General features: G+C 42.7%; 1 protein-coding gene across 1 annotated transcript; it reads left to right on the top strand.

Moving 5' to 3' along the window:
• Positions 1-11784: 11784 nt before the first annotated feature.
• otos (otospiralin) lies at positions 11785-13762 on the top strand. The gene is made up of 4 exons (XM_021622361.2): positions 11785-11917; positions 12300-12368; positions 13059-13085; positions 13264-13762. Exons 2-4 carry the CDS (start codon positions 12308-12310, stop codon positions 13449-13451), a joined length of 276 nt encoding a protein of 91 aa, XP_021478036.1. The 5' UTR covers positions 11785-11917; positions 12300-12307; the 3' UTR covers positions 13452-13762.
• Positions 13763-16478: the final 2716 nt, after the last annotated feature.

The following is a 16478-nucleotide window of genomic DNA, read 5'->3' as shown; positions in this document are numbered from 1 at the left end:
AAACATGAACACTCATAACCAGATCTTCTTCGAAGGTGAGATGTGGTACCGGTCCCAGTCCCAACTACACCTAGCTCCTAGCCCCAAACCAACCCTGAAGCCCCTGCCCCTTAGCCCCCAACCCTAGCCCCTACCTCACCTGTCTCTGTGTGTGTCTAGGTTCACCAGGTGATCCATACTTGGTTCTGTCTACAGACTACAGAAGTTTCTCTTTGGTCTACTCCTGCACAGACTTCCTTATCAATTTCTAACGGAATATGATTTTGGAATTGACTGCTGTAGTTGAATACATTGATTCTCAATAGTATTGGAATGTGAATTGATTTATTTGGTTTGTTCCGTCGACGTTGCCTGGATCGTTTCCCGGACACGATCGTTGCCAAGGGATGTCATCAGCCGTCTCCATAGTGACCTGGAGGCCATCGGTGTCAACCTCAGATGCCTCACAGTGTCAGACCAGACGTCCTGTGACACTGTGGCCTGAGAACAAACAAGCACACACACACACAGCTTAGAACGGTAACTACACTCTGAAAAAATTGTTACAAAAGGGTTCTTTGGCTGTCCCCATAGGAGAACCCGTTTTGGTTCCAGGGAGAACCCTTTTGGGTTCCATGTAGAACCCGCTATGGAAAGGATCCTACATGGAACCCAAAAGGGTTCTACCTGAAACCAAAAAGGGTTTCCCTATAGTCCCAGTCAGTATTGAATAGAACGTTGCGGCCGTGCCCGCCTGTGTGGAAAACAACCCGTGGTTACCTTGGTTACCCTATTTGCTCACAGCAAAAACCTGACCTTTTTCAAATTCAATTTTCTTGTTGTCTGCTTGTTTTAGTCAATTACAAAACAACATTTAAGAAAGGCCAATTGAGTCCACTAGTCTTACTCACAGACAACTACCCTATGTCTTGACCTTTTTCTCCAGATGAAATCCTGCGACTCGTGATGTTCGGCCGCCCGACATCCTGCCCACTTGACCCCATCCCCTCATCCCTTCTCCAGACCATCCCTGACCACTGGATGCATCCCCTCTGACTTCAAGATAGCCAGAGTCGCTCCCCTCCTCAAGAAACCAACACTCAACCCCTATGAAGTAAAAAAAACGACAGAACGGTGTCCCTTCTTTTTTTCAGCCAAAACCCTTGAGTGTGTTTCTAGTGTTTCTGACCAACACTCTAGTTATCTCTCTCAGAACAATCTTCTTGACTCTAACCAGTCAGGCTTCAAGGCGGCTCACTCAACTGGGACCACTCTTCTCTGTGTCACAGAGGCTCTCTTTGGATGTTGGTCCACCACCTTAAACTCAACCTCAAAAAAACAGCGCTGCTCTTCCTCCCAGGGAAGGTCTGCCTGCTCCAAGACCTCTCCATCACGGTTGACAACTCCTTGGCATGACCCAACACCATCATTCACTACAAACATCAAAGCAGTGACTTGCTCCTGCAGTTTCATGCTCTACGACTATGGCTGTTGCATTGACTGTATCACAGCCACACCTGCAGTCACAAACCTTTGGTCACAGTAATCTCATCCAAAACTGTGCAAATTAACGACACTGATGGGTAGCCTACCAAACGGTCCTTGCACTCAGCTATTGTAACTCTCATCAATCTCAAAACACTTCATGATTGAATACATGTACATGTTTGTCATTTAGCAAACACTCGTATCCAGAGCGACATACAGTAGTGCATACATTTTCGTACTGGTCCCACGTGGGCTTCAAATCCACAACCTTGGCGTTGCAAGCGCAATGCTCTACCATCGGACCTGTGATAAGGACAACATTGTGATTGGAGTTAAGATCTGCCGTTCCCTAGTTGACACAGTATATCCCCAGACCCAATATGCATAAATGTAGTGTTAAAACCAATTCCGAAAGGACCTAAAGGACAACCGGTCCGTTCCGAGAAAGGGAGAGAGAGAGGCACAGTGCGAGCAGCTGTTGGCTACAAGGGAGCAGAGGCCGTGCGGTGTGTGTGTAAGACACGGGAGGCTCAGTGCACAGGAGCAGGCACAGAGGGAGAGACCGCAACCATGGTTATCTCGTGCTAGACTAACTTCTTGGTAGTTATTTATCATCCCATCTGATTACATAGCACCTGACTTGACAGCATCAAACCGAGAGAAGCTACCTAAGTAGTCTAATGGAAGCTAGCCATAACGTTATTTCTCACCGTCCTACAGTTTGCCTACACATAAAACAACTCCATTCAGATTATAGCCTAAATTGTAGCCTACCTATTGGCGTTTGGTCATTGGAGCCCTTCTTTCTCATTTCACTTTTAATTTGAATTCCATCTTCCATTGATTGGATCTCCCCTAAATTGCTTGCCACAAGAGCAGCAATGCAATTCTGTTTCTCTCCGCCTCAAGCCCAAAGAGAGTATCAGAGCGCATTACCTTTTAGCTATTTTTTCTCTCCATATCATCAATATTGAGTCGCATGATGCAGTACTTATGTTTTGATTTCTACGACATTCCCAGGCTTATAGGCCTATCACAACTAAATACTTTTATTGGGATGGTGTAAGCTATATTAAATGGATTTACCTATGTTCCAAAGGCACGCGTCAGCAGCATGTATGCGTGGAAGCCCGGAGATGCTGAACATGTTTATATAAATTATTTTTCATGACAATGAATGGCTGGAAGCCCGCTTGTGCCATCATACCCTTGCAATTTATCCAGAATGCCGCAGGCCGTCTGGTGCTCAACCATCCCAAATTCTCCCACGTAACCCCGCTCATCCGCACACTCCACTGGCTTCCAGTCGAAAGCTCACATTTTCTTCGAGACCCTGGTGCTTGTATACAGAGCAACAAGGCAACTGCACCTCCTTTACCTTCTGGGTATGCTCATCCATATATGTATATATTCATATCCCATCCTTTTACTTAGATGTGTGTGTATTGGGTAGTTGTTGTGAAATTGTTAGATTACTTAGACATTGTTGGAACTAGAAGCATTCCCTATTCATTCCCTACGCGCAGCTCGCTCTGCATGCACTCCGCTCATGGCGTCTGAGAGCATTTCGCCATACCAACAATAACATCTGCTAAATGTGTATGTGACCAATATAATTAGATTTTCTCAAACCCTATATACCAACCCGAGCACTCCGTTCCGCCACCTCTGGTCTCTTGGCCCTCCCACCCCTGCCGGAGGGCAGTTCCCGCTCAGCCCAGTCAAAGCTCTTCTCTGTCCTGGCACCCCAATGGTAGAACCAGCTTCCCCCTAAAGTCAGGACAGCGGAGTCCCTGTCCATCTCTCGAAAGCGCTACTAGAGTATCTTAAATAATATAACTCTCACCGCTCCCCCGCCCCCCTCAACTCAACTACAAGTAGTGAGTGGAGTGACAAACGGACAATACTAACCCGTGATCAGGGTTGGGGAGTAAAACAATTACATGTAATCCGTTACATGTAAGCGATTACAAAAAAACCGGTAACTGTAATCAGTTACATTACCAGCAAAATTGTGTAATCAGATTACAAATACATTGAAAAACAACCTTTAAAATCAGAAAGGATGTTTGCGAAAAAAATCTTTGACACTTCTCTGTTTTCTCAATGACATTCAAATCAGCATTGAAATTGCAAATTTAAATTGGTTTCACCTGAGCAAGTCTGACCACAAGTCAGAGACCACTATGATGACACACAAATGTGTTTGATATATCGCGGAAAAAGAGCAGGAATATACTTTTGTTGGCTACAGTCCAAACTATGTCTTCCAATGGTGCGACTGCTGTCGGCATCCAAAGATTATCTAATTTGCTTAAACACTTGGAGGTAAGAATGACAGCAGTGGCGTAGTCTACGGCGATACGGATATCACTTATTATTGATATCTACATAGCGAATTCATGTGAAACACCGATTGTGGTTGTTGTGGATGCCTGTTCACAAATATACATGTGTATTTGAACCCAATAATGGTTGAATTCAAGACATTATTTAAACTGCCTATCAACCATTGTTTATGTGTACAACCAGTGAAAAATGCGCTCTTGCAACAGTGTGGATCCAAGCCTTTTGAATAAAAGTGGGGCTTTTATTGCTCGTTTTTTAAAAATGTTTGTAAACAGTGTAAATGTAAATAAACACCATATAGCCCCATAACATGGTTGAAACAATAATTTTGATATCATGGATGGTCAGTCCTTGCATCCATAGCTCTGTCTATTAATCTGAGAGTGGTTACATTTCTCCAGGCCCAACCCTCAGTTTTTTATTAAAACAGAGGCGGGGCAGGTGTTTTGTTATTGTTTCATCTGTTGATCTGGCCTTTAAACATATTATCAAGATATCATTGTGTCACCAACAAAAAGGTAAATGATAGAGTAAATGCAGCATATGGCATTAATTTTTCACATGTAAATAGCACTTTTCAGTAGTGCTCAAAGCATGCCATTCCATGAGCGCAGCATTTATTTTTCAACTCGATTCAAAGAGCTCAATCAGTCCTCCATGACAACAAAATCAAAAACAGAATAGGGCTGGCTAATAAGTGCTTAGTTTTGGGGTCATGCTAATCTATACTTCCATATCTCCAAGTCCTATTCTTGAACATCAAGAACATTTATATAACATATAACATTTATTGGAATGACTGGAATTCTGATAGACTTTGGTTTTTAATGTAAAGATATCATTTAACCATATGTAGTAGAAAGCGATGGGTTAGAAGAAGCCTACATAACCAACCCATTAAGTAAAATGTAACATCCATATATGGCCAGCTATGTAAACTTTAACATTGATTTATCCTGCAATAGATGTCGTTCAATTTGTAACATACATTTTTGTCTTCTTCTAATGCCTCTTAAGGGGAAAGGAATCTAAAAGTAATGGAATGTAATCAGATTACGATACTGAGTTTGGGTAATGCAAATTTACATTACTGATTAAAATTCTGGACCGGTAACTATTAACTGTAACAGATTACATTTGGAAAGTAATCTAGCCAACCCTGCCCGTGATGAAATGTTTTCCATGTAGCTTACATGGACACCAGGTCCCCACAATTTCCCAATCTTCCACAAGGAATAGCCTGATGTCACAGGGCTCTTCTTACAGGCTCTATTTCCCTATGCGGGACCATTGCGAACCGTAGGTCGGGATTTTGACCTGGTTACACGTACATTGAACAACACGGCAGCTTTTCAGCATGTTTTGTTATTTCTGTATAAAAAAATCAACAACAAAGTTGGCACTTTTATAATGGGTGTAAATAGAAAATACTGTTTGTTCTCCCCAATTTGTGGGCTTGGTCTTCTTCTATGGTATAATGGCGTACCAACAATTAAATGTGCATTCAGCCACCTACTGCGGGTGGATAATAAGGATCCCCAAAAAGGAAAAAACATTTGGGTAAAAATTAAATATCATACTAACTACCCCAAAAAATGAATTAACCAAACAAAATCAAGATGCTTTTCTGTAAAAAACTCATTCTAATCAGATCCCAACACAGCCTCAGAATCCTCCTGTGAGGGTGGGACACTTCCTAGCAACAATAGTCCTTGTAGTGCTTCTGCCTTGAAATCTTGGAACCCCAAACACTTCTCGGTTGCAGATATAATGACATCCAGCTTCTTTGACTTCTTAGACACTTGTGCTGTACAATTAATCACTGTGGCTATACATGCCACAAAATCCACCTTCTTCACAACGAGTGTATCCAGATGACCTGATTTACTTAAAACACTATCAACTGGTTGCAATGCATCTACCACCATATCTTCAACACTGTTGCCTCTCGCCCCTTCGACCCTCTTCACCACCTCCACATAGGAGATCTGCTGGCAGCCCTGATCCTTGACACCTCGGCCTCCTTCACCCTTACAGGGCACTCAAGGAAGTCTGGAGTATGATCCCCACCACAGTCGCAACATTTTCCATTCACAGATTCTTCAATATTATACTCCTCCAGTCTTTAAACATTTGAAATGTGACCATATCCTTTACAATTTCCACACTGTAATAGTTTGGACACAAATTTTCGCAATGCATACCTCACATATCCAAGCCTCACATATTCAGGTAGAGTTTCCTCAAACAACAATATCGACAGGATTTTCTCCTTCTTTCCATTTAGTGACGTGCACTGACCACTCCTGGGATTTTCTGACTAAGGTACTCATCTACAGTACCAGTCAAAAGTTTGGACACACCTACTCATTCAAGGGTTTTTCATTATTTGTACTATTTTCTACATTGTAGAATAATAGTGAAGATATCAAAACCTTGAAAAAACACACATGGAATCGTGTAGTAAGCAAAAAAGCCAAGCTTACAGTGTAAATCTACAGTGTAAATCTACAGTGTAATATGATGTTTTTGACTGCGTGTTTCGTGACCTTTAGGAGCAAAGCTTTCTATTGAAATCACACTGGCAGGTTTGAGATGTTGTTTTTCAATGTAGGAGGAAGGTAATAGGGCTGTTGAGGCGTGTATGTTTTGCATCCTGAGAGTTGGACACAGTTACCATGGAGACACACAGGAAATGCTCCAGAATGCTAAACTTCTCTCTCTCCGTCTCTCTACCTCTCTCCCTCTTCCAAATGCCAGAGCCTTCACCCCTGAAGGAGGTAAAATAGGGACACATGCAGGCACAATGCACGCACACATACACACATTTTCACCATTATAGAAACAAGTTCACAGGGAAGGGATAAGAGATAAGAAAAGAGGACTACCTAGATAAAGCAATACCTATGTGAGAAGGCTGTTCATTGACTACAGTTCAGCGTTCAACACCATAGTCCCCTCCAAGCTCGTCACCAAGCTTAGAAGCCTGGGACTGAACACCTCCCTCTGCAACTGGATCCTGGCCTTCCTGACGGGTCGACCCCAGGTGGTGAGGGTAGGCAACATCACCTCCACCACGCTGACCCTCAACACGGGGGTCCCACAGGTGTGTGTGCTTAGTCCCCTCCTGTACTCCCTGTTCACCCATGACTGCGTGGTCAAGCACGACTCCAACACCATCAAGTTTGCTGATGACACGACGGTGGTAGGCCTGATCACCAGCGACGATGAGACAACCTACAGGGAGGAGTCCAGTGACCTGGCAGTGTGGTTCATACTGGGTTCATACCTCTCCCTCAATGTCAGTAAGACCAAGGAGCTGATCGTGGAGTACAGAAAATGGGGGGGTGAGCACGCCTCCATCCCCATCGACGGGGCTGCAGTGGAGCAGGTCGAGAGTTTCAAGTTCTCTCTGTGTCCACAAACCGTAAACAGTTGTGAAGAAGCCGCAACATCACTTCTTCATCAGGTTGAAAAGATTTGGATGGGCCCTCAAATCTACAGCTGCACCATTAAGAGCATCTTGACTGGCTACATTACTGCTTGGTATGGTAAATGCACCACCCTCGATCGCATGGCACTACGGAGGGTGGCGCGGGCAACCCAGTACATCACTGGGCCGAGCTCCCTGCCATCCAGGACCTCTATATCAGGCGGTGTGAAAGGAAGGACCCTAAAATTGTTAGACTCCAGCCACCCAAGCCATAGACTTTTCTGTCTGCTTCCGCATGGCAAGTGGTACCGAAGCAACAAGTCTGACACTAACAGGCTACTGAACAGCTTATATCCCCAAGCCATAAGACTGCTAAATAGCTAACAAAATGGCTACACAAACTATATGCAATGACCCATTTAATTGTTTCATTGACTCAAACTCACTCTATGCACACTCTATACACACTCACACTGACACTCCAACACACAAACTTATATTTGTGCATGTGACAATAAAAACTAGAAAAACTTGAACTGGAGGAACAGGTGTAGCAGTACAGGTGGTATGTAGACTGCCTGCAGAGTTCTACAGGTCAGATGATGTGTCCTGGGACACTTCATAGGCATACAGCTTTATTATACCTTATGTCTTTACCTCTCGTCCCCTTCTCCCATCTCTCCTCTCATAAGAAAAAGGTTTCCTGTCTCTTGTCCCTCTGGTCTCCGCCCAGACATACTACCACTGGGGTCCATGCCCCAACCCCAGCGTCCAGCCCAATTTCAACCTGCAGCAGGTACACACACACACACACACACACACACACAGCTTTAAAGCGTACATTCTTAACAACACCGCTCTCCTACCCTTACCAGTACTTGGGCACTTGGTACAAGATAGAGAGCATCCTTTGAGAGAGGGAAGTGCATCCAGGCTGACTACTCTCTGAGGGGAGACAACACCATCAGTCTTCAACTCGCAGTTCTAGTCAGTATTTATTTGTGTGAGTGTGTACAGTAGGTGTGAGTGAGTGAGTACAGTCTGTGTGAGTGTGTACAGTAGGTGTGTGAGTGTGTACAGTATGTGTGAGTGTGTACAGTAGGTGTATGTACAGTAGGTGTGAGTGAGTGTGTACAGTCTGTGGCCTTTGTAGGCCTCCTTGCTCGCACTCGCTTTTTCAGTTCTGCCCACAAATTTTCTATAGGATTGTGGTCAGTGCTTTGTGATGGCCACTCCAATACCTCGACTTTGTTGTCCTTATTAAGCCATTTTGCCACAACTTTGGAAGTATGCTTGGGGTCAATTGGAAGACCCATTTGCGACCAAGTTTTAACTTCCTGACGGATGTCTTGAGATGTTGCTTCAATATATCCACATCGTTTTCCTCCCTCATGAAGCCATCTATTTTGTGAAGTGCACCAGTCCCTCCTGCAGCAAAGCACCCCCACAACATGATGCTGCCACCCCCGTGCTTCACTGTTGGGATGGTGTTCTTCGGCTTGCAAGCCTCTTCCTTTTTCCTCCAAACATAACAATGCTCATTATGGCCAAACAGTTCTATTTTTGTGTCATCAGCCCAGAGGACATTTCTCCAAAACATATGATCTTTGTCTCCATGTGCAGTTGCAAACCGTAGTCTGGCTTTTTTTTTATGGCGGTTTTGGAGCAGTGGCTTCTTCCTTGCTGAGAGGCCTTTCAGGTTGTGTCGATATATGACTCGTTTTACTGTGGATATGTTACGTTCACTGTCTTCAAACTCCCTGTCATAGATGAGCATGTAATTCCACATCTTTTAATAAAGTGAAACTTTTACAAAAAAAACAGGTAAACAGAAACCGAACGTGATGCAACCGTGGCACACACAAACACACACAGAAAATAAATAATTACCCACAAACATAGGTGGGGAAAAAAAGGCTGCCTAAGTATGATTCTCAATCAGAGACAATGATAGCTGCCTCTGATTGGGAACCACACTGGGCCAAAAACAAAGAAATAGAAAACATAGAATGCCCACCCAAATCACACCCTAAACTAAGTAAATAGAGAAATAAAAAGGCTCTCCAAGGTCAGGGAGTGACAGGATATAGATACTTTTGTACCTGTTTCCTCCAGCATCTTCACAAGGTTGTTTGCTGTTGTTCTGGGGTTCATTTACACTTTTCGCACCAAAGTATGTTTATCTCTAGGAGACAGAACGCGTCTCCTTCCTGAGCGGTATGACGGCTTTGTGGTCCCATGGTGTTTATACCTGCGTACTACTGTTTGTACAGATGAATGTGGTACCTTCAGGCATTTGGAAATTGCTCCCAAGGATGAACCAGACTTGTGGAGGTCTAAAATGTATTTTCTGAGGTCCTGGCTGATTTCTTTAGATTTTCCCATGATGTCAAGCAAAGAGGCACTGAGTTTGAAGGTAGGCCTTGAAATACATCCACAGGTACACCTCCAACTGACTCAAATGATGTCAATTAGCCTATCAGAAGCTTCTAAAGCCATGTCATCATTTTCTGGAATTTTCAAAGCTGTTTAAAGGCACAGTCAACTTAGTGTATGTAAACTTCTGACCCACTGGAATTGTGATACAGTGAATTATAAGTGAAATAATCTGTCTGTAAACAATTGTTGGAAAAATTACTTATGTCATGCACAAAGTAGATGTCCTAACCAACTTGCTAAAACTATAGTTTGTTAACAAGATATTTGTGGAGTGGTTGGTTGAAAAATGTGTTTAAATGACTCCAACCTAATTGTATGTAAACTTCCGACTTCAACTGTACCAGAGGTGTGGACTCGAGTCACATGACATGGACTCGAGTCAGACTTGAGTCACAACTATGAGGATTTTAGACTCGATTTGACAAAATCAAAAAAGTTACGTGCAACTCGACTTTGACTTTAAGACCAATGACTTGTGACTTAACTTAACCTTGAGCCTTTTGACCCAAACTGATGTAATGGATGTGAAATGGCAAGCTAGTTAGCGGTGGTGCGCGCTAATAGCGTTTCAATCGGTGACGTCACTCGCTCTGAGACCTTGAAGTAGTTGTTCCCCTTGCTCTGCAAGGTTCGCTGCTTTTGTTGAGCAATGGGTAACAATGCTTCGAGGGTGGCTGTTGTCGATGTGTGCAGAGGGTCCCTGGTTCGAGCCCAGGTAGGGGCGAGGAGAGGGACAGAAGCTATACTGTTACACTGACTTGATACCCTCCCTATGCCCAAATATTAAAAAGATGACATTATCAAAACTGTGCAGAGCATCAACTCTTCATTTAACGGATTACAGTTTGAATCGGACAGCAGCCAATCAAAATTGTGCCAGCGAAGAAAAAGTTGCGCGTGGCAGTGCAGAGGAAGGTCGGCGGGTGAATTCAGACGAAGCCCTTGGAAAGATGTTATTGTTTTCGGATATAAAGACTACGCTGTAGTCAACAAAAAACTGGGGTGGACTGCCGCCACTCTATTTCTTGACAGACTTTTATTGAATTTGGTATTTTGCATCACAGGGCCCTGAGATAAGACAGAACAGGAAAGTGTTTATGTATCACACACTAGTCTCCATGTTCCGGTTTTATCTCCCATCTTTGGGATCTGTATTTTTTTCTCAGACATTCAGGCCAGTGTTTAAATTGTAGGCCTACAATTTCAGTTCAGTAGCAGTTGTTTTGATGTACCTTTTAATAAATGATTGTAACTTTATGGCAGGATTGTTTTAGGTGTCTAGAGTATATCTGGAGAGAGACAGAGAGCAATATTTTGTTTTTGTTGTCTCTGATGTGTCTTTATCATGGCTACCCATGTATTTCCATGGAAATAGAAAGTTTATTTGGAAAGTAATAAATATATATATTTTTAAAAGCAGTCATGATTTGCGTGAATTTAAAATACTAACTATTACTCTGGTTAAAAATATGAAATGTTATTCAATTTGGTGAAGAGCACCTTGTTTAGGACTCAAAACTCAAAGTTTAGGACTTGAGACTTGACTTGTGACTTGTCGGTCTTCACTTGAGACTTGACTCAGACTTGAGTGCTAAGACTTGAGACTTACTTGTAACTTGTAAAACAATGACTTGGTCTCACCTCTGCTACCTACAGATGTAGGATCTTAATTTGATAACAATTTTTTTGCTTAGAATTTTCATTTTCACTTTGAAATTTCAGACTTGATTTGCCCTAATGGAAAATGTATTAACCCTTACAAAATGGTGCATTAATAATAATCCACATAGTCATTTTAATATACTGTTGCTGCAGGATTATTTTCCAGCTGTAGCAAACTGGCTCAAATTAAGATCCTACAGCTGTACCATCTAAGTTCTACTATCTATCTATCTATCTATCACATGATTTTATATTTATAGACTTTGCAGACTGTAGTGGTAGACCTGTTAGTTTATAATGTGGTTTGATTGATTTATTGTCAAGCTATGTAACAATGGTGATGGTTGCTTCATGGGATGAATATAATGCCGACAGCATGAGTTAGTTCTCTGGCCTCAAACTGAAGACGTGTGGTTGTGACAAGGGTATGTGGGGAGGGCTGTGTGTATGTGTGTATTGGGTGGGACGTGTGATCTTATAACAGGATCCTGCTGCTTCATTCCTGCCGTGAGCTTTAGACTCTTCTAGACCCCGAGACAGACAGCACCTCTGGAACGACACACACAGGTAAAAAGAACAAGACTCTTCTCACTACAACCCAGTGTTGTTGTTTTGATTCTGATTAATATGTACAGTTTAGAGTTAGTAGTTTAGGGGGGTTTTCTTCAATGAACTCTAGGCTATGTGTATAATATGTGTTTTTACAATGTCTACTCGGGCGGTTTAGAGTGTTGATTGAGGACCTAGTAGCTGAGAAATGTAACTGTTTGTTAGGATTGTATTTTTTTATTTTGCGTATTTATGCATGTGTAGTTTTAAATGTGTATATTGTATCTCAATGTGTATTGTGTCCACAGGGCTCACCTGGAAATGAGACCCTCAGTCTCAGTGTTGACTCCGTGTTAAAATAAAGTTTAAAACAATTATAATAATGTGTTTGTGTTTTCAGAAGTCAGGATGAAGTTGCTGGTTCAGCTTAGTATTCTCTTCCTCTGTCTCATCACCTGTAAGCTCACTGGTGAGTCTCTCTGCCTCCATTAAAATGAGGCTGCAAATAGAAGTCTCCATCAGCATTTCTCCATCAGCAACCTCTGGGATAACCTCAGTTATTTTACCTTCTGCTTGCTCTTAGGGGGTTTAGGCCGGGACTGATGTTAAGCATTTTATGTAAAATATAAATCCATATTGTGTGTCGTTGTATGTAGTTAATCCATATTGTGTGTCGTTGTATGTGCATAATCCATATTGTGTGTCGTTGTATGTAGTTAATCCATATTGTGTGTCGTTGTATGTAGTTAATCCATATTGTGTGTCGTTGTATGCAGTTAATCCATATTAAAGTGCTAGAATAAGTACACAGCATTAGAAGTTAACTGACTCAGAGCTGGAGATAACTATGACTTAATGGTGGATTCAGGAATTACCGCTTTCTGCATACATAAGGAGAGGTTTGTTATGAGAACTGCATGTGGACAAAGAGCACTGTGTGTAGGTGTGTGTGTGTGTGTGTGTGTGGGTGTGTGTGTGTGTGTGTGTGTAAACCCAGTGAGGAATAATATTTGAGGAGGAAGGAAGAAAGTTTCTTCAGGTATCCCAGAGTCCTCAGGGAGGGGCTAATTTTTCCGAACTCTCAATCCCTTCTTTGTGTGTGGAATACGTGAAATGCTCCAGAATGCTAAACTTCTCTCCATCCCTCTCCTCTTTACAGATGCCAGAGCCTTCACCCCTGAAGGAGGTAAAATAGACACACACACACACACACACACACACACACACACACACACACACACACACACACACAGAGACCTTCTGTAACATGTGCTGATAGGCCCTACATGATTATTATATTATGTAGACTTCCTTGGGGTTGTCAGTCAGTGAGTGTTGTGATTTGTTTTTGTCTGTGTCTGTAGTTCCATATGATGAGCCCCCGGCAGTCCCATACTGGCCCTACACCACCTCAGACTTCTGGCACTACGTAGAGTACTTCAGGTCTATTGGAGCCTACAACCACATCAATGAAATGGCCCGGGCCTTCTATGCTCACCAACACCTGGGAGACACACTGGGATATGAGACCAACGAGGGACATGAACATTGAGGAGAGAGAGAGAGGGAGGGTAGAGGGAGAATGAGATAGAGAAGGTGGGGAGAGGGGCAGGAAGGGAGAAAATAGGGAGAGAATATAAGGAGAGGGGAGGGAGGAAAAGAGGGCAACATAAGGATAAGTCATATTGTCAATTGAAATGCATTTAAAAAACAAGGTTATATAAATATGTATTTGGCCCTATCATTAAATATATGAATGCATCTCACAGATGAGAAAAAAACTTTAATTCCAAACACTGCTATAATCTAAAAAGTTATATCAATGTAATGTTCAATAATAATACATTTTGACAAGAAATGTGATCTCGTTGTCATAATTTATTGTCTTTAATTTGGATACTTGCAAGGATTGAAATGTAATAGGGATTTTGTATGTGGAATTTTCACAAAATATAGATTTATTTTACAATTACCTATGAGTTTCCAATCCTAGGTATGTTACTCCTTTCATCACCTGGGTGTTTGTCCAATGTTTTACATAGTTTTATCTACATTTTAGCCAACCTTCAATCTCTACCTACACCCAAACCACCGGTTGATTCCTTGTGACAGTCAAGCCCATTATATTGTTACAAAAAAAATAAGTGGTGTTACGAGAAAAGGAGATGAGTGTAGAGCAGGGCTCTCCAATCATGTTCCTGGAGAGCCACCCTCCTGTAGGGTTTCCCTTTAACCCTAGATGTAACTAACCTAATTCAGCTACTCAACCAGCCAATTCTTAGAATCAGGTGGGCTCGATTAGGGTTGGAGTGAAAACGTACAGGATGGTAGCTCTCCAGGAACAGGGTTGAAGAGCCCTGGTGTAGAGGCAAGCGGTGGTGAGGAAGAAAAAAACTTACTCTGGTAGGTCAGAAATGGAACTTGACAAGAGTGAGAATGAATTACCTGCGAAGGCAGGTAATCGTCCCTATGATGACAAAGATGATTCTGGCCCGGTGGGAGTGAGATGTTTGGAATGAATGGATCCTTGCCTTCTGGCTGGTCCATATGTGGTGTCACGTTGGGTGGAGAAGAGGTTGGGGACTGTGGAGTCTGTGAAAGTAACTCAAAGTGGACTCGATGATTTTTTGCGTTTCTTCCATCCAGAAGGAGCAGGCACTCTGCACCATGTGCCTCGGGAAAATAACTGACTTAAAGCTCCTCTTTGTTGGCCTTCAATAAGTCAATATATTCACCTTGTCAGCGTAAAATAAGTATGCTATGGGCTATGCAGAGCCGAGGTCGGGTCCATTCAGGTCTATCAGCTGTAGTTACATAGACCCGAGACCTGATGTCAATCAAACAGGACCTGACCAGGACCCGAGGGAAAAGTTAGAATTTTGGACCCACTTAGGTCCCGGGTTGGGTCTCGGGGATTCGGGTTCAGGTGGACCCGTGAAGATGTCAACTGTGACAGTCTGCTGTGACTGCGGAGGCAGTGAAGAGAGTAGTAGAGGAAGATGGGTCCAGGGCGAGGGATCCTAAGAGGCTCCCTGTGAGTAGGCCGAGGCCAATAGAGAGTGATAGGAATAACGTGCTTCTTCAGTAAGGTTGGTTTCTTAGCATTCATAACCAATGGTTATCAACCTTACTGCAGAAATGGAACGTAAATCACAGAAAATAGATGTGGTGGCAGCTGCAGAGAAGTTCTTGGGTGTACAGGATTTTACTGCAGAAGAGTTACAAGGTGTGCTGAACGATAGCGTCCCGTCCTCTCAGATAGGGCCAAGTAGTGGAATAGTGGTGAGGTTAATGGGTGTAGTTGATAGGGATGAATGGAGAGGCCGTGACCCACCTCACACTCCAGTACAGTAGGTGGTGGTGTATGCAAATTTAAAGAAGAATGTCACATTCGTCGTAAGGATCGGACCAAGGCGCAGCGTGAGTAGAGTTCCACATAATTTAATACATCGAAACTCAATGAACAAAACAACCAAACAAAACGTGAAGCTACTGATGTGCACTAAGGCAACTTATACACAGACAAGATCCCACACCAGGAAGTGGGGAAAAGGGCTGCCTAAATATGATATCCAATCAGAGACAATGATAAACAGCTGTCTCTGATTGGGAACCATATCAGGCCAACATAGAAATACAAAACATAGAATATACAAAAACTAGAGTACCCCCCTAGTCACAACCTGACCTAACCAAAATATATAGAAAAACAGGGATATCAAAGGTCAGGGCGTGACAAAGAATAAGAAGAAGTGGCATTGATCTATGCTAGGGGAAACTTTGATGGGGAGGCTGATTGTCGGGAACTTGTTGTTGGAAGATGGCGGAAGCAGATGTTCTGTTTGAATCAGATGGCGTGTCGAGTGGAGATGAGAAGAATTGGAATACAGTGACGAATACATAAAGAAATTAGAGAAGTAAAATAGTAGTGGAATCTTGTAAATCCAAGCCTAGTTTTATTTTTATGGTCGGAGTAAGGGTTTTGGATCGATGGAGTTACCTGGGAGATCCGTTTGTAGTCTCTATGAAAATCGCGGCTGCATTGGGTAAGGTGGTGTTGGTGAGAGTAACGAGAAGTGGCCTCAAGAAAATATCAGATTGGAATGTGTGATGTGTGGATCTTCGAAGCAGGGCGCCTATGAAGAGTGTTATCTCTGAGGTGCCGCATGAGGTGAATGCAAAGGATATACGTGAAGAATTGGATCAAGTGGTTGGTGCACACCGACTGACCCGCATGGTGGATGGAGCGAGGAAGCCCACTCCATCCATTCTGTTGTTTTCTGAAGAAGAGTCTCTGCCTTCTCACGTGTATTCGGGTTTTATGACATACCAGTGATGTAAAGTACTTAAGTAAAATTACTTTAAAGTATAACTTAATTTTTTGGGGGTATCTGTAATTTACTATTTATATTTTTGACAACTTTTACTTCATTACATTCCTAGAGAAAATAATGTACTTTTTACTCCATCCATTTTCCCTGAAACACAAAAGTACTCGTTACATTTTGACAGGAAAATGGTCTAATTCATACACTTATCAAGAGAACATCCCTTGTTATCCCTACTGACTCTGATCTGG

This window comes from Oncorhynchus mykiss, chromosome 11 (genome assembly GCF_013265735.2).
Source record: "Oncorhynchus mykiss isolate Arlee chromosome 11, USDA_OmykA_1.1, whole genome shotgun sequence".
In the NCBI taxonomy this organism is placed as follows: Eukaryota; Metazoa; Chordata; class Actinopteri; order Salmoniformes; family Salmonidae; genus Oncorhynchus; species Oncorhynchus mykiss.
Note: the sequence above shows the minus strand (reverse complement) of the source record. Positions and strands in the feature narration are given on the sequence as shown.